Below are 27389 nucleotides of genomic sequence, written 5' to 3'. Positions count from 1 at the left end.
AGGGGATAGGTTACCTGCAGAAGCAAGTGGCGCGACAGGATCCTATCACAGGCTTCGACGACCCCCTATTTCCACTAGCTCGACGCCGACTCACATCCGACTGTGTAGGAAGAGAAAAGGTTACAGAGTGTAGGGAAAGAGCAGGGGAAAGAATACAGAGGGAAATGGGAAGATCACCTGAAAAGAGGAGAAGGTCGTCGTCAACGTCGCCGATGTGCCGCAGCGAAGAAAGGGTTCGCCATTGAGTGCGGCCGCGTCGTCCAGAGAAGGAGGTAGAGAAGAGAAGAAAGGCTGCGTGCGACGAAGAAGACGGGAGGAGACGGTGTTGCGTTCAGGCGTAAGGGCAAAATCGGCACATAAAGACGCGGGCCCACCTGCAGAAACGCCAAAAGCCCCGCTAACCTGTTTTGAAGAGCAACGATGTTTGAGTGATCTGTTTTGACGACCCGGCCACGAAACGGTGTATTTCGCAGAGCGGCAACTTAAAGTGACCTGTTTTGCCAAATTCCTCACGGCCGGCTGTATCGGCGGTCTGCCTAGCACTGCCTTCTTGATTTGTCCTCACTGAGCCGCTGCCGTCCACCACCATGTCGTCGACCCGGCGTCTCGTGCCGTCTGCTGTCCACAAGCTCCGATCCCGCCGCCGCCTCTCCTCCACCTCCTCTCCCACCCCCAACAGCCCAAATGCCGCAGCCATCCTCGCCATCCTCCTCCATGGGCACACCCCCTCCGCCGCCACGCTGTCCCTCCTCCGCTTGTCGCCCGGCCTCGCCTCCGAGCTATACGCCCTCATCGCTGAGCCATCCCACGCTTTCACGCCTGCTTCCCTCGCTTCCCTCCACTCCCTCGCGGCCCGCCACCGCATCCCGCCTCCCTCTGCATTGCTCCTTTCCAAGCTCGTCAGGCGCTTCTCCTCCCCAGCCGAAGCTGCAGGATTCTTGCGCGACTCCCTCGCATCGGGCGCGCCGGCGCCGGACATTTCCATCTTCAACAGCCTCCTTACCGCGCTTGGCCGCGCTGGCAACCTGCGCGGCATGACGGAGCTGTTCACGTCCATGCGAGATGCCTCCGTCAAGCCCGATGTAGTCACATATGGGATACTTCTCAACGGGCTTTGCAAGTCAGGCCACGTTGGGGACGCGCTCAAGGTGCTCGACCGAATGTCCAGCCCAGGCTCTGACGTCTGCCCGGATATTGCCATATTGAACACCGTAGTGGATGGGCTGTGCAAGATTGGGAGGCTGCAGCAGGCCATTATATTCGTGGATGAGCGGATGAGGCACGTGCATGGGTGTGCGCCCAACGCAGTTACGTATAACTGCTTGGCTGATGCGTTTTGCCGAGTGGGGGATATTGGCATGGCTTGCAAAATTGTGGCGAGAATGGAGAAAGAGGGTGTGGCACCTAATGTTATCACGATGAACACAATTATTGGTGGCTTATGCCGAGTTGGGAGGGTTGGTGCTGCACTGGAGTTCTTCCGTGAGAAGAGAACAGTTTGGCCGGAGGCCAGGGGAAATGCTGTGACCTATAGCACTTTGGCTAGTGCTTTCCTCCACTGCAACAATGTGGACATGGCAATGGAATTGTTCCATGAGATGGCGGACCATGGGCATCGACCGGACGCAGTCATGTATTTCACCATGATATCTGGATTGACACAAGCAGGGCGGTTGCTGGATGCTTGCACCACTGCGGCATCGATGAAGAAGGCAGGATTTAAGTTAGACGCAAAGGCATACAACATTCTGATTGGTGGATTTTGCCGGAAGAAAAAGTTGCATGAGGCCTATGAGTTGCTTGAGGAGATGAAAGGAGTTGGTCTTCAGCCAGATGTGTACACCTACAATACCCTGTTGTCTGGTTTGTGCAAAGCAGGAGATTTCTCAGCTGTGGATGAATTATTGGGGCATATGATTGATGATGGCTGCCAGCCTTCTGTGGTCACTTTCGGCACACTTGTACATGGATATTGCAAAGCTGGTAAAACAGATGAAGCATTGAGAATTTTCAGGTCCATGGATGAGGCCAGGATACAACCCAACACTGTAATATACAATACGCTAATTGACTTCCTCTGCAAGAGCAGAGAAGTTGATGTAGCTATCAAGCTGTTTGATGAAATGAGGGAAAAGAATGTGCCTGCAAATGTGACAACCTACAATGCATTGTTGAAAGGTCTCCAGGATAAGAAAATGGCAGAAAAGGCCTTTGAACTTATGGACCGGATGAGAGAAGAGAGGTGCACTCCTAATTATGTGACTGTGGATGTTCTTATGGAATGGCTGCCTGAAATTGGTGAAACAGAGAGATTAAAATGTTTCATGCAACAAAGGGATCAAAAGGATAACCATGTGCGAGGGCTGGGAGCCTAGTAAGCACAATGGATCCTTCCTTACTTGGTTGTTCTTTTGTTGCCAATCAGGTAAATTTGTTTCATTTTCTTTGTCTGGTTTTGTGGATTTGTAGTTATCGTAGGGTCTGATCCAGTGCTGAAGGCTCACACATGAGTCGGGTTTGGAGAAGGGACAAACCGAGGCAAGCCTTTTCCGCAAATAAGGAGAGGCTGCTTTGAACCCGTGACCCGGTGACCAAATGGGACAGCACTCATCACTGCACAAAGCCTTCCCTTTTATTTATAGTTATCAGAGAATGTAGAAAAATGGATTTGCAATTTGAATCCTATTAGCTGTAGCCCCTATTAGATGACAATTTGATAGATACTATTGTACCAAGTCATTCTTGACACTATATCAAATGAAGTCCTTATTCTTCAACATATGATGTTCAATGATTTTTGTTAGAGGGCACAACAATATGTTATTTATGTTTGGAACCCTTTGACATCAACCTTCGTTAGAACATAGGTCCATTTGCAAAGACTATATTCCATTTGTAGTTTATCTCCACTACCTATTAAGACGATAGTATGGGCTCTACCATGCCCCCGCCTCTTCGCCGCCTACGTCCTCCCCGCCTCTTCGCTGCCCCTGTCCTCCCCGCCTCGGCGATACCATGTCCCCGCCTGACGTCCGCCCCAACTCTCCACGGTTTCGGCGCCGCACCACCCCACCCCTGCGAAATAGCCGCCGTCCATCCTCCTCTCTGCCCCGTGTCCGCGATTGCCGCGTCTGCTCCATCGTTCCCAGCGTTGCGTCCGCGATGCCTTCGATCCGCGACCCCCCCCCCCCCCGACCGTGATCCCCGCGCGCAGCACGGAGGTTCGCCGTGCCCATGGGCCGATGGCGCACTGTTTCGGGGCTAGCCCGATGCGTTGGGAGCGGGGCAGATGTGGTTGTTTCTCCGCGCCGCCGCTGCATGGCAGTCCTCGCCCCCGCTGTCTCCCTCCCCTGCTAACCGCTCATCCTCTCCCTGCCACGTGCCTCTATGCCGCTCCCAATCGCGCGTGCAGGGTGCTCGCGAGAATGCCCACGCCACTCGGTCCATGCGCAAGGACAGAGGATCCACAACGTCGGCCAGTGACATGTCGTACGCCAAGAACCGAGCGAGCGCCGAGGACAAGCGGCGCCGGACGACCACCACCACGCCGCCGCCGTTCCACCGGAACAACCTGTTCGGCTACCTGTGATATCCTGGCCCCTGGGATGGTGATATCCTGGCCCTAGACTTAATAGAATTAATAGAGTACTCATATCAACTAGGGGTATCTTCTTTTTCGGAAGCCTATCTCGAAAGAACCTCCAGGTTAATCGTGCTTGGCTTGGAGCAATTTAGGATGTGTGACCGACCGGGAAGTTTTCTCGACTGCACATAAGTGAGGACAAAGTACGCATAAAAGACTTGTGTTGGTCTGTGGGGACAATATATGATCCTAGAGAGCTGCCATGAGTAAGTACCGCCGGTCCGGGAGTGGACAGGGTGTTACAAGTGGTATCAGAGCCGACCCTCGCGGTTTCACGGGCGTGTGTGGGTTAGGGGTTCGGGTATATGACGCATGGCGCATGTGGGCCCGGAGTGGTCACATGACATGACATATGACGACACTAGACACACAGATGTGGCTAAGAGGGGAAGTTCCTGGATTGGGGTTGATCGACGAGGACGTCGGTCTTCTAAGGGGGTGGATTGTGATATCCTGGCCCTGGGATGGTGATATCCTGGCCCAAGGCTTAATAGAATTAATGGAGTACTCATATCAACAAGGTGCATCTTCTTTTTCGGAAGCCTGTCTTGAAAGAACCTTCAGGTTAAGCGTGCTTGGCTTGGAGCAATTTGGAATGGGTGACCGACCGGGAAGTTTTCTCGGGTGCGCATGAGTGAGGACAAAGTGCGCATAAAAGACTTGTGTTGGTCTGTGGGGACAATATATGATCTTAGAGAGCTGCCAGGAGTAAGTACCGCCGGTCCAGGAGTGGACGGGGTGTTACACTACCTATGCACAACCCGGCGATCCACAGCATCAGCAGGCCGCCACGACCTTCCCCACGATCTGCCGAGCTCACCCAGGAAGGAGAGCAGATCTGTCCTCGTCGCGCTCGATCTGCACATGGCCGCCGTCCGACACCGACGAGGAAGAGGATGACCTCGAGACTCTGCCATCCAGCACCACAACTCGATTACCAGTCGAGTGAGTTCTTGCCTGCGATCCATTTCCATCATCCCCGCCGTCTGATTCGGAATTCTAGCTCGCTCCTTCCTAGCGTAATTACTGCTAATTCGTCGATGTTTTTTAGTTGACTAATACCATTGAATTGCTAATTCATGAGGAAATTAACCAACATTCCAAATTGGCCCATTCTTCTAAAAACTTAATGAGGTTTTTAATCTACCGAAAAAAGAACTAGAATAGGAAAGTTATGGTTAAATGAAGGACTTGAATTTTGCTAGTTTAAAAATTCCTACTACTGTTCTTGAATGTCACCACATGTTATCAGTATGGTTCTAATGGGGTACTTCAGCCAACCAAATATTATACGGAGTGACGGAATAGAAACACAACGAATCATCAGTTAGATTGAGTACATGAAACAAAAAGTCCTCAGTTCTCATGATATTTAAGAAATAGACTTCCTCTTATTCCTTATATATCTCAAGAAAAAAACAAACTTGCATGTATACAGTGCAACAATCTAATTCAGGAATCAGGGGAGTCAGATAAGAGTACTTATGATTGCATGTATACCGTGTTGTTATATGATTATGTAATGCAATATGAATCAGGGGAGCCAAAAACAAACTGGTGCTTATAATTATGTGGTGGCAGTGCATGTGTTTAGATCAATCGGTGATGTATACCTGAAAAATGCAAAGTATAACACAGACCAGATCGAACCCAAGTTCAGGCTTCCTGAATCATTCAGCAAGCGATTAATGAGTGCTGATCCATCTATCATCTCCCGCAATCTTGAACCAAATGACTGTTTCATTATATTAGTGTCAGATGGCTTGTGGGAACACCTCAGCAATCAGGAAGCAGATTCGGCAACTCGTTCGTTCGCTCATTGAGTAAGCTGCTTGTGCTTCTATCTGTTTATATTACCCTTGTCATGTTTTCTTTCTGCATCTGATGCGATGGTGTCACTATAGTTGTCACTGTGTTGCTTTCAACCTTATTTCTTTTGAGCTGTTATTCCCTTGTGCATCTCAACAATTGTTTTGTTTTCCTATATAAATGGTGTCATGACATTGGCAGAGAACAGGTAGCAAACAAGCCTATTTTGAATATTTGTTTTCTAGGCAAGTTGTTTATCACAATTTAGTTGATTTATGGTCATGTATACAGTATCCTTTTGATGTGCAGTATAGGGAACGAGCAGTTCCCGACTTCAGAACGGATATCTTAGAAGCAACCTATCATGCTGTTGCAAAGAGACTTTGTGGGGACTAGATACAGGATCCAGATATACCTGTTGTTACTGGATTCCTTGGGAAGGTATCTCATCGACAAACAATTTCATCATCCATGAGGCAACTTGTAACTGCAACTGCCATCACTTGCAGGGCTAGAAATCAGGTGCTGTAACTACTTTAGGCCTAGGTGGTAGCGACTGCTACAACCATTGGTAAAGCCTTGGGAGTTGGGACTGACAGAAATTCATGTCTATGTTTAGTCTGAATAGATATTGAATAAACCATATTTTTCTTTCTGAGGAACAAACTTGAGACAATAGTTGATACTAATCACTAAGCTAGCATGTCCATTTCATGAAATTGTTGCTTATCCCCATACATTGCCTAATTGGTCTGAAAGCATATTGTGCCTGTGAGGTATGGAAAGATGTTGATGGTGTACTGACTTGTGATCCAAATATCTACTCACATGCAAAGACTGTTCCAGACTTAACATTTGAAGAGGTTACAGAACTTGCTTATTTTGGAGCCCAGGTACTCTTTCATTTTGAGAAGAATCAAAAAACAACATTTCCCCCAAGAAAAATTATCTGTCTTGGACTGTTAAAGGGGCTATGATGGTTGACATGCAATGATTCATTTTTGTCATTAATGAATCTTTCTGCAAATTATATTTTGAATGCTCAAGAAAAGAGTTCTAGAACTAAACAACAAAGATATCAGACACAAGATATTTCATTTTATTGCAGATTTTTAGGACTTGGACCCTGTATAGTGTGTCCAGACTGCTTCTCAGTGAATAAACTAACCTTTCAGTTGCATACTTTTCAAAAACGAAAGATCTTTAGTGCATTACTAGGGGTTCGATAGATAAACTCGACTTGCGGGGGTAAGACAGCCCCCGGGCATTGTATTAAGAAAAAAACCTTCTCACACAGGTCGAGAAAACCTTCGAACCCCTGCCCCACCCATACACGGCGGCATCGAAGCTCATGTGAGAACGACCACGACCGGGGCTGAGCCTTAGGCCTGTGCTTTGACGTGGGACAGACGAGGGGATTTTTTTAAGCACAACCTGAAATTCGCTCCCACGGGGAGTCGAACCCACGACCTGAGGAGTGCTACTCAGACCACCTAACCAACTCAGCTAGAGGCCCTTTCGCGGTTCGATAGATAAACCTCTATTCCATTTTTACCTTTTAAAGTTATACTGATTGTTGCTTGGCATTTGCTTTACTAATCAGCATGAAGTTGAACATATAGCTCATGATGTCAGTCTTAGTCACTCTTCTGAACAGAAACGAGAAGTTTAGGTTCATTATTGTGGATTGTGCACTCCAATGCAGGTTTTGCATCCACAATTGATGATACCTGCTAGAGAAGGTGATATTACAGTTAGGGTTGAGAATTCGTACAACTGTAAGGCTCTAGGCACCCTTATTACCAGACAAAGAGACATAAATAAGGTCTGTAGTAGATAACTTTAAATATATCCTCACGTCTGCTTGACTTTTAAGGCTTTGATTTTTTGTCCCTCTTTTCACTACTAGGTTGTGCTAACTAGCATAGTGCTCAAGTCAAATGTCACCATGTTGGACATCGTGAGCACTCGGATGCTTGGTCAGTATGTTTTCCTAGCAAGGGTACGTTGAACGCTGAGCCATTTTTGTACTCATATTTCACCGTTCTGATCACTGCATGCATGACAATGAGCAGGTATTTTCTATATTTGAAGATCTTTGTATATCTGTGGATTGTGTTGCTACCAGTGAAGTTAGAATTTCTGTGTCACTTGATCCATCAAAGATTTTGAGTAGGGACTGATACAGCAGGCAAGTGTTTCCATTCCTTCATTGTATTAGCAAGTAGAAGCACAAGACAAATTTCTTTAGTAGCTTGATAGCGCATGCAAGAACATTTCCAAGAGAAATGTTTTTATTCTAATTCTTTGTGCTTCCACGTTGTTTTTTTTATTATCGAAAGCGCAGGGGAACTGCGCCTTAAATATATTAAGAAGAAGATAAAATGGTCTAAAATAGACCACAGGTTACAGCAATGAACTCCTTACGGAGGCCAGTAACGCACATAAGCGAAATAATCCATGGAAACCGAACTCAAAAACACTACTAGAGATGAAAGAAACCATCTTGGCAATGTAGTTGAAGAGCTAGCAAGTAAGCACAGGAGAATTTTTTCAAGTGGCTTGATAGTCCAGGCCTGAACATTTTAGGAGAATTTTTTTATTGTAGTTCTCTGTGCTTCACATTGTAAACAATCTCTCATGAACTTGACCATTTTGAAGAGCTTGAGAAAATAGCAATCGTCCCTCTACTTTAGCATAGGGCAATAATTTCGCTTATCGGAAATGTGGAGCAATCGACTCTCATACTAGAAAAGGTATAACACTCTGTACATTCAATTTTTCTTCTTTGGGTTTTCCTCTCTAATGTTATTTTCATTGGAGATCAGCATATATATTAACCAGTCCCAGCAGCGCAAGCACGCAGCCCCCACCCCGCCCCGCCCCGCCTCTTCTCGTCATCGCTCTGGCCACAGGGCATGCCTGCAGGCCTGCCTGCGACGTCGATGAGCTATTGGCAGGACCTTAGGAGTTATGACTCTTCATTCTGATGATTCACAGATCGTTGTCCTTAAGAATGGTGTCTAGGGCATCAAAGGCATAATATAGGTAGGCAACATTTTTTTTCTGACAGCTGTTGTATTTATGATGCTATTGGGTATGCTTGATAAAATAGTGGAACCCTAAACCCCAAAAAACCCTAAACCCTTACTGTCTGGAAAGAGCTAATGTCACACATTTGGTACAAGAAATTCTGTAAATAAAATTGCGAAATATGGCAACAACGACAAAAAAAAAGATGATTATCCTTCAGAATTATATCACTGTGTTCGATAGTACTTTCCTATGCATGGTGCCATCTAAGACTCGATCACTATGCTGAAATCTTCTTCGAGCATTTTCGTTCTTTTTTATCTATTTAGGTTTCAATGTCTATGGGCGATACATAATTGAAGCGGGAATTCACTATTGATCCATCCCCGCCTCGTTTGCACCTCTCGGGCCTGTTCTGACATCAGACCCATCTATATGTTCAAGAATTCTTAGTTTACAAGACCATCTTTTTATCTTTGCATCTGATGGATTATGGGAGCACCTCTCAAACCAGCAAGCTGTTGAAATTGTCCGCAATAACACACGCAAAATATGTTTTACTTCTTCCTTGCTGTGTTTTTTCTTGAACTAGCAATTCCTTTCTTTTTTGTGGTGATAATTAAATGTGCTTTGCTTGTTTTTGCAGGGCATTACAAGGAGATTAGTACAATACCAATATACCATCAGTCTATTAAATTGACTTTGCCTGGAAATAACAGATGTGTAGGATATGCACAAAAGCACTTATTGAGTTGAGTGGTAATATATACTGCCAACTCGTAGGGAATTTGATTTTATTACTCAATGTTGATGCCTTTCATTTACTACCTTCATTCTTTTTAAAAAAATGTTTAGTGCAACAAAATTGTTTCCAGTAAATGTCTTTGATTGTTGCCTTTTATTGCTACTAGTTAGGTGCCCGTGCGTTGCGACGGCACACAATCATGGAAATAGGCTTTCAGACGTAATTATCGCTACCTTCTTTGTTCTACCAATGAAAACAAAGTCTATGGCTGGGTACCAAGTATGATAGCATGGTGGTGATATCAAATTCTAGTTTGTTAGTAGTGTTTAGAGTGTGCGTCCCTCGGAAAATAGCATATGAATATACACTCACAATATCAAATCCATCTCGAATTAACAGGCGAACAAATAGATAGACATTTGAAGCATGATCTTGTTTATCCTGCAGCAGCTACACGGTATCGATCATCTATATGATCACTAAGAACAGTTATTCGTAAAACTTTTTCTCCAAGAAGAGCACACTGTGGTAAAGGTTTGTGCAGCCCACATTTGACCTCCTCGACGTAGCAATTGGGGCAAGTATATTCAGCTTGTCCTCCATCATTCCTTCTTCCATTAAATAGAGCACAAATTTGATGTTGCTAGCATTCACATTTGTCACTTTGAACCCACTGCAGAATGCATGATTCGAAAATGTTTAGCATAAAAGAAAAATGTTTCAAACGTTTGAGCTTTTATGACACTACTGTATCAATGGAACTGAAGAACTTACTCATTCTTCGCCTTCGGAAATGTTTGATTCCATATATACCACACCAAGAGCATCGAAAAGGTACATAGGAAAAGGGTACTGAAGCATCCAAGGAGACACCAACCGTACCACCTTGATGTGAGGGTAGGAAACTTTTCACTCTTGCTCTTAGCATTTGCATGAGTAATGGACCTTCTTTTGTGTAATAAGAAAAAAGGATATGCACAAGTTAGCTATATTGTCAAGTTTGCTTTATGATATAATGGGCTTCCTTTTTGACCATGGCTGATAAGAATCAGAGGACCTATCGTGAAGTCTACGTGGATGTAGGATGTAATTCACAAAACGTAGAGCTTATGTGAAAGACTGAATGTGCTAAGACCAACTCTATTATAAGCTTATCTTATTAACATCTAAAAAGACCAGGTCACAGTAACAAATTGTACCATAAGTAACAAGTTCATTCAACATACATCAATATTTACTTGAAGTTGAATATTTACCTCTGGAGCTGAAACTGCCTTAGGTCGATCACATGTTCTCTATCTTCTTGGATCCATCACCATTAGCTCTACCACCACCAGCTCTTAAACTATTGAACATGGTAGACAAGTCAGGTAGCACCATGGTAGTGTATAACAAGTGCTCAATTGAATTGACTTGAGACCACAAACAAGGAGAAGGGAAGGTCTGGGTAGCACTAACACAAATGGATGGGAAGATGGGATGTAAGGTTCATATCCAATGGCGTTCACGTCACCCAGGACGACTACATTGGTGCACAGGAACACGAAAAGCCCCACGAACAAAACAAGTGGCAATAAGGTTAATTGGTCCAATTCTGCCAGCAAGTGTCTAAATTAATTCAGATCAGAAGAGGGAGGGAGCTAATGACTGTTGTGGGTTATCAGTAACATGGTAAAAGAGCTGACATCGTATCTAAAGTTGTGCAGGTAAAGAATGAAGTATCGACCTTTGATACTTTTACATGTGAAGTCAGGTCTGCTTGAACCACCCCAGCTGCAAAAGGAATGGGAGAAGTCAATGCATAGTGCCATATGCCATCAAATGCATCAGAGTTAGGTAAAATCAGAATTGATACCTGAATACCTCTAAACATACGCTATGAGATTTTACAATCTAAGGACCAGATGTCCTCTTAAAATTTAAGGAGCAGATGACATCCTAAAATTTAAGGACCAGATCAATTAATAGTCGGATAAAGTCCAAATCCAAAAGAAAGATGTAACCCATTGGTTAGATTAGCTATACTTTTCAGCTCAAGTGAACACTATTCACGAATGATGAAAAAATAGCAAACATAGTATAGCATATAAGCAAGCTAGATTCTTCAATTGATGCAGCACCTGCACCTCTCATGGTACGGTTCCACCCCTTCCCACTCTGCTCCCACTGATGTGGCTGTGGAGCTACATGCATTCGTTATCATTATGTGTTTCTTGCCGCGTTGTATAGTTAAACATATTCATACACACCTAACTAAACATATTCATATAGTTAAACATAGATTAGTTTCTTAGCATTTTTCATACACCTAACAGCCATACTATCCTCATTCACAACAATAGTCATAATGCACCTGATTTATGTAGAGAAAGATATTGCTAAAAATAAGGCATGGTAACAATGTCTATTGATAAATGAGCTCTGTCAATATCTAATATTAAAAAAGGCAACCTTACAATTCACATGCAACCATAAATGAGCTATGTAAAATTACTTGAGTGTGCATACATAAAGCTGATGACAACAAATCAATAAAATTATCTCTGAAAAAGATTGCAGGGCATTTCAACCAACACAACTACATCAGTTAATCAGATAAAGTCCTATAAATCATATGTACCTCTCATAATACAAGTATGGCACTTCGACAAAGATAACCCCAGCAAAGCGTTCCTAACACGTTCTCCATGGCTCCCATAATCTTGACTCAGCAAACTACTATTAGCAAATGACAAAAAGCTAAGACCATGAATGAACAAGGAGAAGAAAGTTTTGGTTGTATTATTTGAATACTGAATATATCAACCCATCGAACAGTTTTCTATCAAGCATAGTGTTTTGTTCCCCTTCTCCTCCAATAGCGTCAATTCTGTACTCCTTCAACTCATAATGGCAATTGGCAAGCACCTTTTTTATCTGCACAGACAGAGTCAATAGGTTATTCATCTACATATGTTGTTAAGCAGCTAATTACTTAATCCCCAAGAGTTCAAAAAAGTTCTTTAGAACAGACAATATTCGCACAATGAAGCTACACTATGGCTATTGTTACAAGTGCACTTGGATTGTGAATCTTAAAAAGAAATGTAGGAGAAAAAAAAAATCAAATGTACATCATTAAGCTGATATTGTGGAACTCGATACCTTGATTGTTGAATATGCAATGTCTACCTCCAAAGGAGAGAACTTTTGAAATAATTTCCAAAATGACAGCAAAAAAATTAGTAGCGAAGACAGCCTAAAAGACCAGGTAAAAAGTAGCCATTTTTCATTGTTAATGAGAACACAATTTCTCACTGAAATTGCCTCCAATTCTATAAAATGAACCTGAAGTGTCAAAGTAGAAAAGGGAAAAATATATAAATTCCAAGAACAGGTCCTCCAACCAAAGCATCAAAATACTGGTTTTGAAGGCCACAAAAAATACAGAGCCATGGCTGGGTCTTTTTTATGATCGTTCTTACTCTCCATAGAATTCATTGTTTGCTGTAATGCGTGCTTAGGGAAGAGCAACATTAAATCACAGTCGTTGAGCACACAATTACAAACAATTCTAACTAAACAATAATTGCTTGCTATATAGAAAAACAATCATTTTTCCTTTCATGTTACTTATAGACATCACACGCCTCCTTGTCCATGGCGGGGGTGCACCTGGAGATTGACGGTGATGAGGAAGTGCACAATGGGTCCTTCCTGCGGTGCGCGTGGCGGAAGGCAGGCGACACAGTTGTTGTCGAGGCGTGCTTGGGAGCAAAGGCAATCGACGTCGCCGGAGCACATCAGTCACTCCACGGCAGACAATGACTTGCTAGGAGAAGAAAGTTTTGGTTGTATTATTTGAATACTGAATATATCAACCCATAGGACAGTTTTCTATCAAGCATAGTGTTTTGTTCCCCTTCTCCAATAGCGTCAATTATGTACTCCTTCAACTCATAATGGCAATTGGCAAGCACCTTTTTTTATCTGCATAGACAGAGTCAATAGGTTATTCATCTACATATGTTGTTAAGCAGCAGACCAGGTTCCCGGATCGATGGGATCGAGGAACGGGAACGTGGTACGCGGAACGCTACAAAAACTAGGATTTAACACTATTGGAACGAGATTGTTCCCACGTTCCCGGAACGAGGAACGTGGCCAAGTTCCCAGTTCCCGGTTACTATAGCAGCTAATTACTTAATCCCCAAGAGTTCAAAAAAGTTCTTTAGAAGAGACAATATTCGCACAATGAAGCTACATTATGGCTATTGTTACAAGTGCACTTGGATTGTGAATCTTAAAAATAAATGTAGGAGAAAAAAATCAAATATACAACATTAAGCTAATGTTGTGGAACTCGATACCTTCATTGTTGAATATGCAATGTCTACCTCCAAAAGGAGAGAACTTTTGAAATAGTTTCCAAAGTGACAGCAAAAAATTAGTAGCGAAGACAGCCTAAAAGACCAGGTAAAAAGTAGCCATTTTCATTGTTAATGAGAACACAATTTCTCACTGAAATTGCCTCCAATTCTATAAAATGAACATGAAGTGTCAAAGTAGAAAAGGGAAAAATATATAAATTCCAAGAACAGGTCCTCCAATCAAAGCATCAAAATACTGGTTTTGAAGGCCGCAAAAAATATAGAGCCACATTACAAAAAAATGTCTGGGTCTTTTTTATGATCGTTCTTACTCTCCATGGAATTCATTGTTTGCTGTAATGAGTGCTTAGGGAAGAGCAACATTAAATCACAGTTTCTGAGCACACAATTACAAACAATTCTAACTAAACAATAATTGCTTGCTATATAGAAAAAGAATCATTTTTCCTTTCATGTTTCTCATAGACATCACACACCTCCTTGTCCATGGCGGGGGTGCACCTGGAGATTGACGGCAATGAGGAAGTGCACAATGGGTCCTTCCTGCGGTGCGCGTGGCGGAAGGCAGGCGACACGGTTGTTGTCGAGGCGTGCTTGGGAGCAAAGGCAATCAACGTCGTCGGAGCACATCAGACACTCCACGGCAGACAATAACTTGCTATCTAGGTGAACCATTCTTAAAATTCTACACTGTGTTCAAGCTCAGTTTGGTTGACTAATTTGTCAAGTTCAGGTTTCCAAACGACATGATTCAAAAACCAATATCTTAGATCCTTAGATATTGAGTAAGTCTATTTTTTCATCATTTTATCCTAAGTAGCAAATTAGAAAAACAAAGGAATCAGATGTTCGCAACTCTAGATTTGAGTTATATGATGTAGAAGATAGAAGAATTGAAGTTATAGATCCAATTTTGATTTTGTTGAAACAACCAAGCTTTGACATCTGAAAAACGTTACGAGCTGATTCCAGTGGAGTATACAAAGATTATTCCAGACACGTGTTTCAGTAATAAATTGTATACACCATGTCATCTAACATAGAAGATTCACAGTACAATGCAAGGTAAGGTGTTTTTTTAATAAGCTCTTCATTATCTGATTAAATTAAGCCGATTGAAAAACCACCTTAACTTATTTCAAAGAAGAATACATGTGGCTTAGCGCTAACACAATTAGCCATCTCCATATTTAAGTGGATCTATCTGTAAGCAAAACCAAGTTAATCAGATGAATACTGAAGTTTGCTAAGGAATTGGGTAAAAAACATAAGGAGCAGCTTTTGTTAGGAGTCAGGGTGTGCCTTTCCTGGTATGAGGTGGGGATGACTCGTTGCTAACTTGGAAGATAGGCATTCAATTTGTTAGAGAACTGGCGAAACAATAGATGTTGACAGGAGGAACTGCTGAGGAGAGGCAATGGGGGCGACAGGTCCCGCCCGTGGAGCATAGTAGATGCGGTTTGCGATGCTTACGAACAGCGCCTCGCCGTTGGGCCTGAACGTGGCGCCGACCACCTCCTCGAACACATCCACCTCCCTCTATACCCGGTGTATGTGCACGAAGTCGGCAGCCTCAGCCGCGTTTCGGAACCTGCTGTCAGGGAAGAAGCAGAGACTTTGGACGGCGCCGATGCATCCTGGGTACCACACAAACGACTTTGAGAAGCTGAACGTGCCCCACAGTCGGCATGTAGCCTGCGGAGCGCCGTCTGGGACCATCCAGTCCCAAATAATGGAGGGAGAGGGGAGGCACGCGAGGAAGAAGCCAATGGTGGAGGGGCGCATGAGGAAGAAGGCAAGGAAGTAACCCTAACACTCAAGAACTTGTGGTCCGAGCAATGGCAACAGAGGAGAACAGTTCGTACCTGCCGGAAGAGGTGAGGCGGGGTGCGGGCGGGCGTGCGGGTGGGATTCGCGGCGGGGGAGGCGCGGGATTCGCGGAGTTTGAGGAGCGGCGGGCGATTCGCGGGAGCTTGAGGAGCGGCGGGCAGGCCGGGTGCGGGCGGGCTGCGGGTGGTGGCGGGATTCGCGGCGGGGGGAGGCGTGGGATTCGCGGAGCCTGAGGAGCGGCGGGCAGGCGGAGCGACGGGCGTTTCGCGCAGGCGGGGGCAGTCTACAATGCGTCCTTAATAGTTAGTACAGATATGCTAGGCTGTTTTGTTGCGCCCTTTTGCACGTGGCTGCCGGGAAAGTGTACTGTGGTGGCGGCGAGGGACCGACGTTCCTGTGTGGCGGCGATGGCGACATCGCAGATGGTGTACTGTTTTGTTGCAGCCTGGCCACACTTCTATTAGCAAAGCCTATGTGCAAACTTCCAAGCATAACTCAGAGCTTCTGAATAGTTACAATTTAATAAGAGTGTCAAGCAGTTCACTTATATAGTCAACCAAAACTCTGTTTTGTACCGTTGTGCACTGTATACTGCATTGTTCGTAGATTAGAGTTTGAATATGGTACGGGGATGAGTAAGCTGCTGGAGATAGCCTAAGCTCATGTTGATGTTAGGCCTAACTCAAGAAATTGGAAGAGGTGCTGTACACCGTACAGTTAAGAGACTGAAACAAGAAAATTTTTCTTCTCTTGTTTGCCTACTTTCCAAGAGCTGTGCATGCGAGGTACCGTAAGAAAATTCTCATGTGGATGTCAGAGCTACATACCAGAGTCTTAGCCTTCCAAATGTCAACAAACTGAACATCATCGCTGTTAGTTTGGGTGCACTTCTGACACAAATCACGCCTCAGAGCGACAACTCATGCAGCAGTACACAGGCCACAGCTCTCTCCCTATACAGGTGAGCAAAATCTGTATCATGTTCAAACGTTGTAAAATCCCAGGAGTAACGTGTGAGCTCATCTTCTGCAGGGCAGGACCAGCAAAAAAAGGAGAACTCCAGCACCACGGACGACAGTTCAAACTGGAGCAGAGATCGAATGTAGACTGGAACCATGGCAAGGCCGTCGGTGGTGTGCACATTTTTCGTCAGCTGATGACTTGTCCAGGTATGTATGTGGGCTCGCTCCTGCCAGTTCTCTCTCTCTCTCCTGCTGGAAATTCATGAGCTATATATACACACACACTTGTGTATAAGCGGTGAAGGTTCAGACGAAACCAGGTTGGCTTGACAGGGTTTCATCCCTTCCAACTTGGGTGTGATCTGCGGTTGTGGTCAGTGAAAGAGATCTCGTTTCATAGACCTCGTCAACTGCAGTTCATGTTCAGAACGTATCCTGAAGCACCGTGTCAAATGCGGTCAGGGTGGTGTATTCAACCGCTGGGTTTAGATTCTAAGATGTGCTTACTTTTATGCGTTGCCTGTCATGCAGGGAGGTGGCAAGCCAAGTTGACAACCAAGCAGCTAGCGCCCTTCAATTTGTCGGAAGGAACCAGAACTGAGTCCAGTCAACTGTATGTAACTTTCTGGAGCTAGAAGAATTCCCTTGTTTGTACAGTTCAGCCGGGCGTTTCGATGTTGGTATAATAGTTCTGATGGAAGGAACTCGTGCCGTAATGACGGGCCAATAAGGAGCAAGACGGGGAGCCGTACAAGTCACTGCCTTTGCGTGATTGCGTCCCCCTTTAATTTGAAGTGTTCGTCGTAGGTTTGTGTTCTGCCTAATATGGATGCCGTTGCTGCTGGGTAGCTGACTGTATACCCTCATGTTGAGACACACAGCTAGCTACACTACAGTATGAGACTCTTTTTTTTTTCTTTTTGGTGGCGAAGGGCTACAGTTGTGACCTGCAATATACCTGTCGCGCAGGGTTTGGACTGGAACAATGACGGAGGCTCCCTCTGGTCTGGACCCTGGACTGCTACAGTTTACTCGGGTATTTTGTTTTCTCGGAAGTTGGAACAAGAAGAATGTGCCTCGTGAGGCCGGCCTTCCTGCCTGCCTGGCGCCTGCCTTGCTGCGAGCCTGCGACCAAGATCAGAGCTCCACGTCTCCGTCGCGCCGGGCCAAAGCCGTGCAGCACGCGACGACGAAATTCAGGGCACATCGCGTAGGCAGTAGTAGGACCGAGAGAGTTGTGCAAGACTAGCCAGTATGATCTGTCTCTTGATCGAAGTGTAACTGGCTAGTTGCGGTTGCCTACTACTACATGCTTGACCTAGCTGGATAATTGATTGGTACTAGGAATTTATAGTCAAATCTTATGTACACAGGCATGGTCAAAACGCCACACGATTTTGGCCTATACCATGGTCTACTCTTCACCTGTAGCTGTAGGCAGGGTACCTGCCGTCCGGAAGTGGTCTAACAGTTTTCTGATAGAATCTGCCGTGCAGCCCTGGAACTCTGGGAACTTTGCGATGGAGGATTAAACGACCCGGCCTCTAGAGCGCCTTCGTGGAAATGGCGCCGGTACTGAAATTTGACCTGGAGAAACACCCCCAAGGTGAAAACTCTGACCAAACGAGGGACGAGCTTGATCGCCATGCAATGCAAGCAACGAGCCAAGAATTCCAAAGAAAGCCCCCGACGACGACGGCGACCAAATTAGTACGGAACCGCACATGCTACATGCCAAGACCCACCCGCCGGGGGTTGTTAAAACTCTCGATCGGGTCAAACTAGACTCCCTCCAAACGGCCAAACTGGCCTTGCCTTGTCTCACGGGGCCATCACCCGGTCAACACTCCAACCACACTTCGTCCCTGTGTGACTAAACAAAAATACTCGGATAAAAACTGTACTGTTTAGTTTAGGAAAGATTGACGTATATATATATATATATATATATATATATATATATATATATATATATATATATATATATATATATATATATATATATATATATATATATATATATATATATATATATATATATATATTCGGCGGTGGATTAAATATTTAGGGAAAACTCCTATGGTTGTAAGGTCCCTCGATATAAATAAAGATCCTTTTCAACCAAAGGATGAAGGAGAAAAAAATTTGGGATCTGAGTTCCCATATCTCAGTGCTATTGGAGCACTTATGTATCTTGCAAATAATTTCTGGCTGGACATTGCATTTGCAGTAAATTTACTTGCAAGATATAGTGCAACTCCTACAAAATGTCATTGGGCTAGAATTAAGAATATTTTTAGATATCTTAACGACACAAGAGATCTTGGTCTTTTCTATAGTAGAAGTCAAGACCCTACTTTAATTGGATATACTGATGTTGGCTATTTATCTGATCCCCATAATGCCAGATCACAAAACCATTTTTGTATTTTTACAAGGTGGAACTGCTATCTCTTGCAAATCATCCAAACAAACTTTGGTAGCTACCTCCACTAATCATTCTGAAACCATGCATTATATGAAGCCTCTAAGGAGTGTACTTGGCTTCGCAGAATGATAAACCAGATAACACAGTCATGTGGCATTGGTTCAATTAACTCACCAACCATTATCTATGAAGATAATGTTGTCTGTGTTGTTCAGATGGAGACTGGTTATATAAAAAGTAATATCACAAAACATATTGCTCCAAATTTGTTTTATCCTCATGAGTTACAAAAGAACGGGGAAATAAACATTTTGCAAACTAAGTCGTGTGATAATCTTGGTGACTTATTTACAAATTCATTACCATATTCCACATTTTCGAAGTATGTTAAAGGGATAGGTATGAGACGACTTAGAAATTTGCAGGAATCATGGGGAGTATCACTCTCCAGAATATAACTTGGTTGACATTATATTATACTCTTTTCTTTCTATGGATTTTCTCCTCAACGAGGTTTTACCGTATAAAGTTTTTAATGAGGTAATATCAACATAGAAAATATGTCTTATCATCTATTTTTCCCACATGGTTTTTTTCTAAGATGATAATACACAAAATAGGATAGATATAGAATAGTTTCTATATTCCTAGATGATGCAATAGGATATAAAATGGATTCGATCAAGGGGGAGTGTTGAAGGACAAAAGATGACGGTGATCTCATCCAAAGATAACAAGAAGTCTCTAGAAAATTAGCAGTTACTAATCCCCCTCTAATCTTAATTAGCCATAATGTAAACGTGCTTAATAAGCCGAATGGATGCACGGGCGTGAAGCCGTCCGTTCACTACTGTGTATATATTTTGTTTACTGTTAATAGAATACAAGAGAAGAGATTCATTCTCTCATTCACAATCCCATAGTTTCAAACAGTAGGCACCCATTTTTTTATTTTTCTTTTTAGTTTCGGAGTATACTTTTGAAATTTAAAATATTTTTTCAATGTAAAATGAAAAAGCTATGTGTCGCTGCCACGGTGGTGCTAGCTGTTTGTTGGCCGGCCCAACTAATCGGTCCGCTTGGCCTATGAAGCCGGCGCCAGGTGCTGCAATCTGTCCCTTTCACCTGCACGTACGACTACGACGCATGGGTCAACACGGCCAGCGGCTGATTTCGTCGCCGCCGTACGTGCGGCCCCACCGACAGCGAGAACGAGTCGCTGCCATTAATTCAGCTTCGGCTGCTGCTGGCCTACTACTGCTACCACCAGCTGAGACAGGCAGGCAGGCAGGCACGCACGGCACTCATGCATGGCGTGGCGCCGGTGCAAATGAAACGATCCATCGGCGCCGTCCCGTGGCGCGCGGCGGCGACTTTTCTGATGAACGCGCTCCCTCGTTCGCAATCGTCGTCAGTGGAACCAACCAACCAAGTCACCGCACGGAACCGCCCCATGCAGCTTCCGCGCGCACGAGACCGCCCGATGCCGCCACTTCGCGCAGCTCTGCACCCCTCGCTCGCTCGTCCGTCCCTTATAAATATACGCCTGGACCCGTTCCGTAGCCAGCTACTTTGCTTGCACTGCGCAACTCTCTGATACCGTAGCTAGCTAGTACGTAGTTGCCGGCGAACAAGGAGGAGCGAGCTTGCATTGGTAGAAGACCAGCAGCTGGGAGCGACAAGACAAGAGGTAGTGCGCGGTTCAGCAATGGCAGTGGTCATGAGGAGGATGGGAGGACTTGTTCTCCCGGTGGCGGTGATCATGGCGGTGCTGCTATCCTTGGCCGTGCTCGGCGCGGAGGCGCGGCCCTTGAGCGGCGACGGCGGTTGGGCGGCCACCGGGGCCGGGCCGCTGCCGGACGGCGGCGTGTTCATCGTCGAGACGCTCCGGCGGCTGTACCTGCAGCAGCTCGGAGGGCCTGGGCCGTCGTGCGAGACCAACAGCCCCAACAACGGCTGCCCGCCGCCGCCATAGGGTGGTGTTGGTGACTGACCGACGACGCGCCGCGGGCACGCGCGCCGGCCGCCGTCAGCTACGCGCGCTTAGCTTCACAAGTTCTAATGATCCGCGTGTTGGACATCATCATGCATGGTTTTCCCGTCGACGTTGCTGATCGACGGCTGGATTTAATTTATTTGTTGATGGTTGATTGGTTTCTTTATTTGTAGCTTTTATTTGGTTTGACCATACATGCATACGCATGTATAGTGTGTGCGGCACGGTGCAGTGCGTGGAAATTTGTACAGCAACATGTATAAGTAAGCTTGAATACTGTAGGGAAATGTACAGATCCTTTTATTAATGAATAACATGAAACTGTTTTGCTCAATATTGAACTGCATGCAGGTACTCATGTGTTTAGTTTGGTACCTGCACTGAAGGCAGGCAGGCAGATTAGCCGCTAGTTAGGGAAACAATCTAGGCCACTAGGCAATCCAAATCCGACGGCGGCGGCCTAGGAAAGATGCTCGCGACTAGTCAAAGGATGACATGCATGCCTTCTATTAGGTTTGTTATTAGTTGACATTGAAAAATTGGTAATAGGAGACACAACGTATAAGGTAGGCAAACCTCAGTACCTCACTAATCAAGGTAGTCAAGCTATTTTTAGAAGAAAAAAAAACGGATGTACAATACAGCAAACCTTCTTTTAATAAATCCTTGAGAAGCTTTACCTCGGTTCCGGAGCCAGTTGGGATGGATCGGCTCAGTCTAGAAGATTTTAGGGGAGCCGTATGGTTCAACATTTGAGCATAATTTTTCTTTTTTAGAGTCACTCTTTCCTACATGGTACCAATTCAAACAACAACAAATTGGAAGCAGAGCGGCTCCGTTCCACCATACTCTAGAATCAAATGCTACCTTAGAGAAGCATCGTGACCCGACAGACCATGCATCGTTCCTGGAATTCTAGAAGAAATGGATGAAATTCGCGCATGATCACTTGAGGGGGAAACCCCATGCATGATCGATCCCTCATCATGTTGTACCCAATGGAATGCAAGCACTTCCCTAAGGTACAATATCAACTGCCAATGGGTAGAGCAATGGCACCATAACAGTAAAAAAGGAAATTTCTGACAACTTAGTCATCGAACATAAACCCTATACCGTTGAACATTACTTACTTCCGACGGCAAGGATCCGTTGGTTCTAAAAGTTCTGATATAAGGTTATGTTCGATTGCAGCCATTGGAGATACACTATGTCCGACGACTGCCAGGGGCCGTTGGCAGTTACACCGTATAATGACTGTGACGGGTCCAGTGCGCCGTACAGAGTTATGTCCGACGCTCTGCATGCAGGCCGTCACACTTAAGTTGGTGGTATGTCTGACGGCCCACGGGCAGCAGTCAGACCTTATACCCTTATGCCCGACAAACATAGCTAGGCCATTGGACATAATGAATTCTAGTGAGGTCAAAATTCTCCTTGTTTTTTTGTTTATTCCCACAATTAAAAAATAACAGATTTCATACACATCAGATTTATCCTGCATATCAATACATGCATATCAATACATACACCCACATTCACACATATATCAATCTTACCGAGAGGAAAGTCTCCTGCTAGGCCTATAGGTTCGCATAGTACTTGTCCTTCTGCCATTAGTGCTCAGCTTACTGCCTCTGATACTCTGCATGTTGCCTCAACGCTTCATGTAGCCTGTAATCTCCATGTCCTAGGCAAAGGCGCCAGAACGAGATGATTGTGAGGACAATGATATAGGCTATCGTCCTCGATGTCTTAGCTCCCTAGAGTCAATCGAAGAATCAAATATACCCAACCTACAGTAGTGAACCATATACTCGGTAAAATCACAAGCATATGAGCATAACTTAAAATTTGAAATGATGTACTCTCACTGTCAATGGGCTTGTCCTCCTGCGCTAGCATATGCCGAGTCTGGGTCAATTGGTTGGCTCCTTCAGTCATAGTCCTGCCCATGGCGCTCAAACATATACTCCATGGAGAAAAACAAACTATCTCGATTATTGTGTGGCTAGTGTGTGGCCTACAATAATGAGACATCGGATGTCTCGGTTTTCACTATCAACCCGCTGTCTAGTAATGGTATTGCTTCGTTGATCATCAAATATATCATTCATGAATTCTTAGTTGATACTATGTGAGTATAGAAGTCAGAAGAGATATGCAACATTTTCATCTAAGTCAGGCCTATGTGCAATTTATGTATGAACATGATCAGGATCACATTGTTTTGAACAACCCATTTTCTATTTAATGATGCGAGGCTCTCTTTTGGTCGTCATAATCAGGGTTGCAATCGGAACTCAACAGATTTCAATAGAAAATAATGATGCTAATGCTTTTAGGTTAGCAAGGATTGTGATGTGAAAGTCGCCTAGAGGGGGGTGGATAGGCGGAATCTGAAATAAATCCGAGTTAGTGTTAGAAATAAATCCGAGTCTGAAAGAGAGGGCGAAAACAAATCAACCAAGAAATAAGGCGAGTGACACTGTGATTTGTTTTACCAAGGTTCGGTTCTTGCAAACATAGTCCCCGTTGAGGTGGTCACAAAGACTGGGTCTCTTTCAACCCTTTCCCTCTCTCAAATGGTCACTTAGATCGAGTGAGCTTTCTCCTTAATCAAACGGGTCACTTAGACCCCTACAAGGACCACCACAACTTGGTGTCTCTTGCTTTGATTACAAGTATCTTGAGAATAAGAATGGGAAGAGAAGAAAGCACGATTGCAAAAGCCAAGTGACAAGAGCAACAAATAACACACGGATCACTCTCTCTCTCTCTCTCAAGTCTCTAATCACTAATGATCACTTGTCTCAATTGTGGAATTTGGAGAGATTGGAAGCTTTGATTGTGTCTTGGAATGGATTGCTAGCTCTTGTATTGAATGTGGAAGATTGGAGTGCTTGGGTGAATTGAATGGAGGTGGTTGGGGTTGTATTTATAGCCCTCAACCACTTCCTAGCCGTTGCTCCTTTTCTATCGACCGCGGTCGGTCCGCGCCTATGGTCCGGACGGTCCGCCCCTACACATCAACGACTGAAATCGCAACGGTCAGCAGTAACGGCTATATCGACGGCTATATAGCATTTAATGCGTCGTCAGATGCTAGATAAAGGCAGTCGCGGACGGTCCGGTCGTGCACTCCGGACGGTCCGCGAGGACGCTATAATTCATTTTACCGAACCCATCACCTTCGGGTTTTTCGGTTCTTCACCGTCCGGACGGTCCGCGCTTGGTCTCGGACGGTGCTTGCTTTTTTATCGGACGGTCCGTAGTGTAGACTTGTGTTTTTACATTGGTTCTGTCCGAGGGTCATCCTGGTGTCGCGGACGGTCCACCACAAGGGCCCGAGCGGTATTCCGGACATTCGATTTAGAATAGTTGTAGATGAACTTATGCACCTGTGAAATGATCAACTAGAGCAAACTAGTTAGTCCAATTATTTGTGTTGGGCATTTCAATCACCAAAATCATTTAGGAAAAGGTTTGACCCTATTTCCCTTTCATGATGTCTAAGAGAAGAGTGAATCTGACTTCTCTAAAAATTATTGCGAAAATTAACTTTTAAGTGCAACCCCAACTTCACCCAAGTGCCTATTATGTAATAAAGAGTTTTACACCCTAATTTATAATCATATACTAGCATGACAATTCTAAGAATGTATTTTTAAAGTAAATTACTCAAAAGTAAACAAGTACAATAAAGTAAGGGTTAGAAAACTCCTCAATATTTTGCCAAGGTCTCGTAGAGTCGCTACTCCCCACTAATCCTCGTTAGAGCACCCGTGCAAGGCACTTCCTCTTGGATCACAGAAGAATAAGTGCTATATAAGACTTGGTTATTCCCCACTACAGTATGATGAATCGTTTACAACCATCTACAAGTCATGAGGTGTGTCATCCACAAACTCTTTGGATGATCATCGCACTCCTAATCACCGTTGAACTGTCTAGGTGATGTCAATCACGAAGAGTAATATGAACAAATTCTCACTTCACTCTACCAAGCTCAGTGATATTAATGGGTGCATACTAATTATTCTGTACAATAATGAGGATGCTAAACAAGTTAATTTCAATTCTCAAGCCCTCACTAGACAATGACTTTTTATCACACTCAAATTTAGGTTACTTTAAGTATTAAATTGGGTAAGTGCACTAATATAGGTAGGACAATAGAGTATTTATAGCCTCCAACCAGCTAACTAGCTGTTATAGAAACTCTAGCAAAATTTGTGATCTGTTGACCATCTAACACTCACCCATCAAACCATATAAGAACCCTAACTCAAGTAGTTATGTTATATGGTCCGACGCACATCGCCGGACCGGTCTGATGCGCCCTATAACTCTTTGGTTTATTTCCACATGCCATGAGACTCAACTTATTGGTCTGATGCTCTACTGCTCACTAGGTCAAATGGCCACTGTCTCTTAGGCTAACTGCATGGAGGCATCCAACCAGTCATCTATGGTCTGATGACGCTAAAACTCAGGGTCTAATGCCTCAACAATCCTTCTAACTTGTCAAAATAAGAAAACTTTGTAAAGGTTTTGATCCATACTTCTTTTAGGTCTCTCCTAAGCCACATAGATCTAAATACAACTAGTGTGCACCACACTAAACTCATTAGACTTATCTAGGTTAAGCTACTAGTTTGTACCTCGCTTTATATTATGGTTAAAAGAAAAATAAAGTCCTAAACTTTTTAAAGTGTCTCTCAACTCCAAACGACACTTAAAACTAGTCTAAGCTTATCTTCCATCCTTTTAAGAACTAAAACAAAATCCATAATTAGGGACATGAAAATCATCTATTTTCCAAACAATTTCGATCATTGTGGCCTAACTTCAATTTGCCTATGTAAAACACATGTTAGTCACAATAACCTTGTGTTGCCATTAATCACCAAACCCACCAAGGGTTTGAATGCTTTCAGACCCCCTTTTTGGTGATTGATGACAACACTATCTCAAGTATGTGAAAGAAGTAAGGTTTTCAAGGAGATCTTATTTGCATGAACTGCTAGAGGTAAACACGAGATGTTAGTGTAAGTCTGTCGGGTATGATAGTTAGGGGTACCAGACTACACCCCCAAAACACACTAAATACCCTAGGGACACCATCAAAGTATGTCCCCCGAGGACAAGGAATCGAACTTCGCCTCACTCGAGGTCCCCCTCAGGGGTCTACCCAAAATTCTACCTCGCCCGAGCCCGATTTCGGATGGGGCGTGAGTTTGGGCAAATCTTCGTCCCGACCGAGGCCCCCCCCACCCATGGGAAGCCATGTCTGCCTTGCCCGATCCCATCTCAGGCGAGAGGGACAAGACTTGTGGCAAGCCTCCTGAAGGCCACTAGCTAGGGGACAACCGCATTCAATGCGCATACCTACCTCGCGCAGTGCTGCAGGTGTACACTGGCAACAAGATCGTGGTCTTGTCAAAGATTCACCAACATGATTACGCATGCACCACTGTACACACACCCCGTCTGCCAGCCCCTGAAGGGACATGTAATACGACAGGGGAGCGGATCAGCCCTCGGGCGCAAACTTCGTCTCACCCGACGCAGAGCTCGCCCTCAGGACAAACTCTGCCTCGCCCGAGCCCGACCTCGGCTACATGCTCCCTCGCGAATCTTGCGAAGGGCCACTCCTTCAAACTGTGGCACACATCATCGAATATCGAGACGGGCTCGGTCGTGACCTCAGGCGGTCCACCTCGTGCGAGCCCGGTTCTGCCCTCGATATCTACGACGAGGACGCCCCCAACGTGATCAGATACAATGAAGCTGACACATCTCTTAAGAAGCTTTTTCCCATACTAAGCACTGTCTCAACCACTACGGTATGGGAAACCTCTCCCCAAGGGGCTCGGGTACGCGACCGAACCCTCGACCTCGGCCTCGGCTCTCAGTAGGAAACAAGTAGGCTCAAGTCAACAACGAAGTACAAGGCCATGTTGTCTACGGGACACGAAGACACACTCCATAGCAGGGAGGTAGCCCCCGTCTACAAGGTCGCGCTCCCCTTAGGCATATAAATAGGGTAGTCTATGACTTCTCAAGGGGGCAGGCGAACACTTCACAGTCTTGTCCTGCATTCGGTATTGGCACTTGGCTCAATCACACCCATGGACTTGGGGCCCTCCCCTCTCTCGCTCAACATGTAATCCCTACTGCAAGCACTTAGGTGCGAGTAATATAAGCCTCATCCCCCTCTGCTGGAAGTAGGGCCTTGCATAGCCCGAACCAGGATAAATCGCTTGTGTCAACTTGCATCACCATCTAGATCCGGGGCACGCAGCATCATTTCACTTGTTCGTTAGGACCACGAGTCCAAACATCGACAAAGTTCATATATCCAAGATCTATAGTCATGTGTCATATAAAAAATATATTTAGCTCTTGTACATGAAATGATAAGCTTGTTTTTGAAAAAATATATCCAATGAAGAGTCATGGAAAAGCATTTGTGACATGTTATGGAATATGAAATTAAAAACAAGCCATGTCTCCATACATATGCATATGATTTAAACATGTCATACATATCATACATCACATAATGCA

At 44.6% G+C, this 27389-nt stretch overlaps 2 protein-coding genes across 8 annotated transcripts; both read left to right on the top strand.

Moving 5' to 3' along the window:
• The first annotated feature begins 512 nt into the window (after nt 1-512).
• LOC109940202 (pentatricopeptide repeat-containing protein At3g61520, mitochondrial) lies at nt 513-13204 on the top strand. 7 transcript variants are annotated; one of them, XM_035960144.1, is made up of 6 exons: nt 513-7277; nt 7362-7454; nt 7528-8500; nt 9132-9244; nt 9678-11066; nt 12849-13204. In XM_035960144.1, the coding sequence occupies exon 1, from the start codon at nt 588-590 to the stop codon at nt 2373-2375; it is 1788 nt and encodes a 595-aa protein (XP_035816037.1). In that variant the 5' UTR covers nt 513-587; the 3' UTR covers nt 2376-7277; nt 7362-7454; nt 7528-8500; nt 9132-9244; nt 9678-11066; nt 12849-13204. The 7 variants fall into 7 exon arrangements, with proteins under 7 accessions (XP_035816037.1, XP_035816035.1, XP_020395057.2 ...); XM_035960142.1 differs by having other exon boundaries at nt 513-5466; nt 5762-7277; nt 9132-13204; XM_020539468.2 differs by having other exon boundaries at nt 513-6345; nt 7158-7277; nt 9132-13204.
• Nucleotides 13205-16226: 3022 nt separating this feature from the next.
• On the top strand, nt 16227-17999 carry LOC109940203 (uncharacterized). Its single transcript, XM_020539470.2, has 4 exons — nt 16227-16391; nt 16463-16599; nt 16924-17005; nt 17362-17999. The coding sequence occupies exons 2-4, from the start codon at nt 16587-16589 to the stop codon at nt 17639-17641; spliced, it is 375 nt and encodes a 124-aa protein (XP_020395059.1). The 5' UTR covers nt 16227-16391; nt 16463-16586; the 3' UTR covers nt 17642-17999.
• Nucleotides 18000-27389: the final 9390 nt, after the last annotated feature.

Source organism: Zea mays, chromosome 6 (assembly GCF_902167145.1).
Source record: "Zea mays cultivar B73 chromosome 6, Zm-B73-REFERENCE-NAM-5.0, whole genome shotgun sequence".
In the NCBI taxonomy this organism is placed as follows: Eukaryota; Viridiplantae; Streptophyta; class Magnoliopsida; order Poales; family Poaceae; genus Zea; species Zea mays.
The sequence above is the reverse complement of the archived record's forward strand: the minus strand, read 5'-3'. Positions and strand labels throughout refer to the sequence as shown.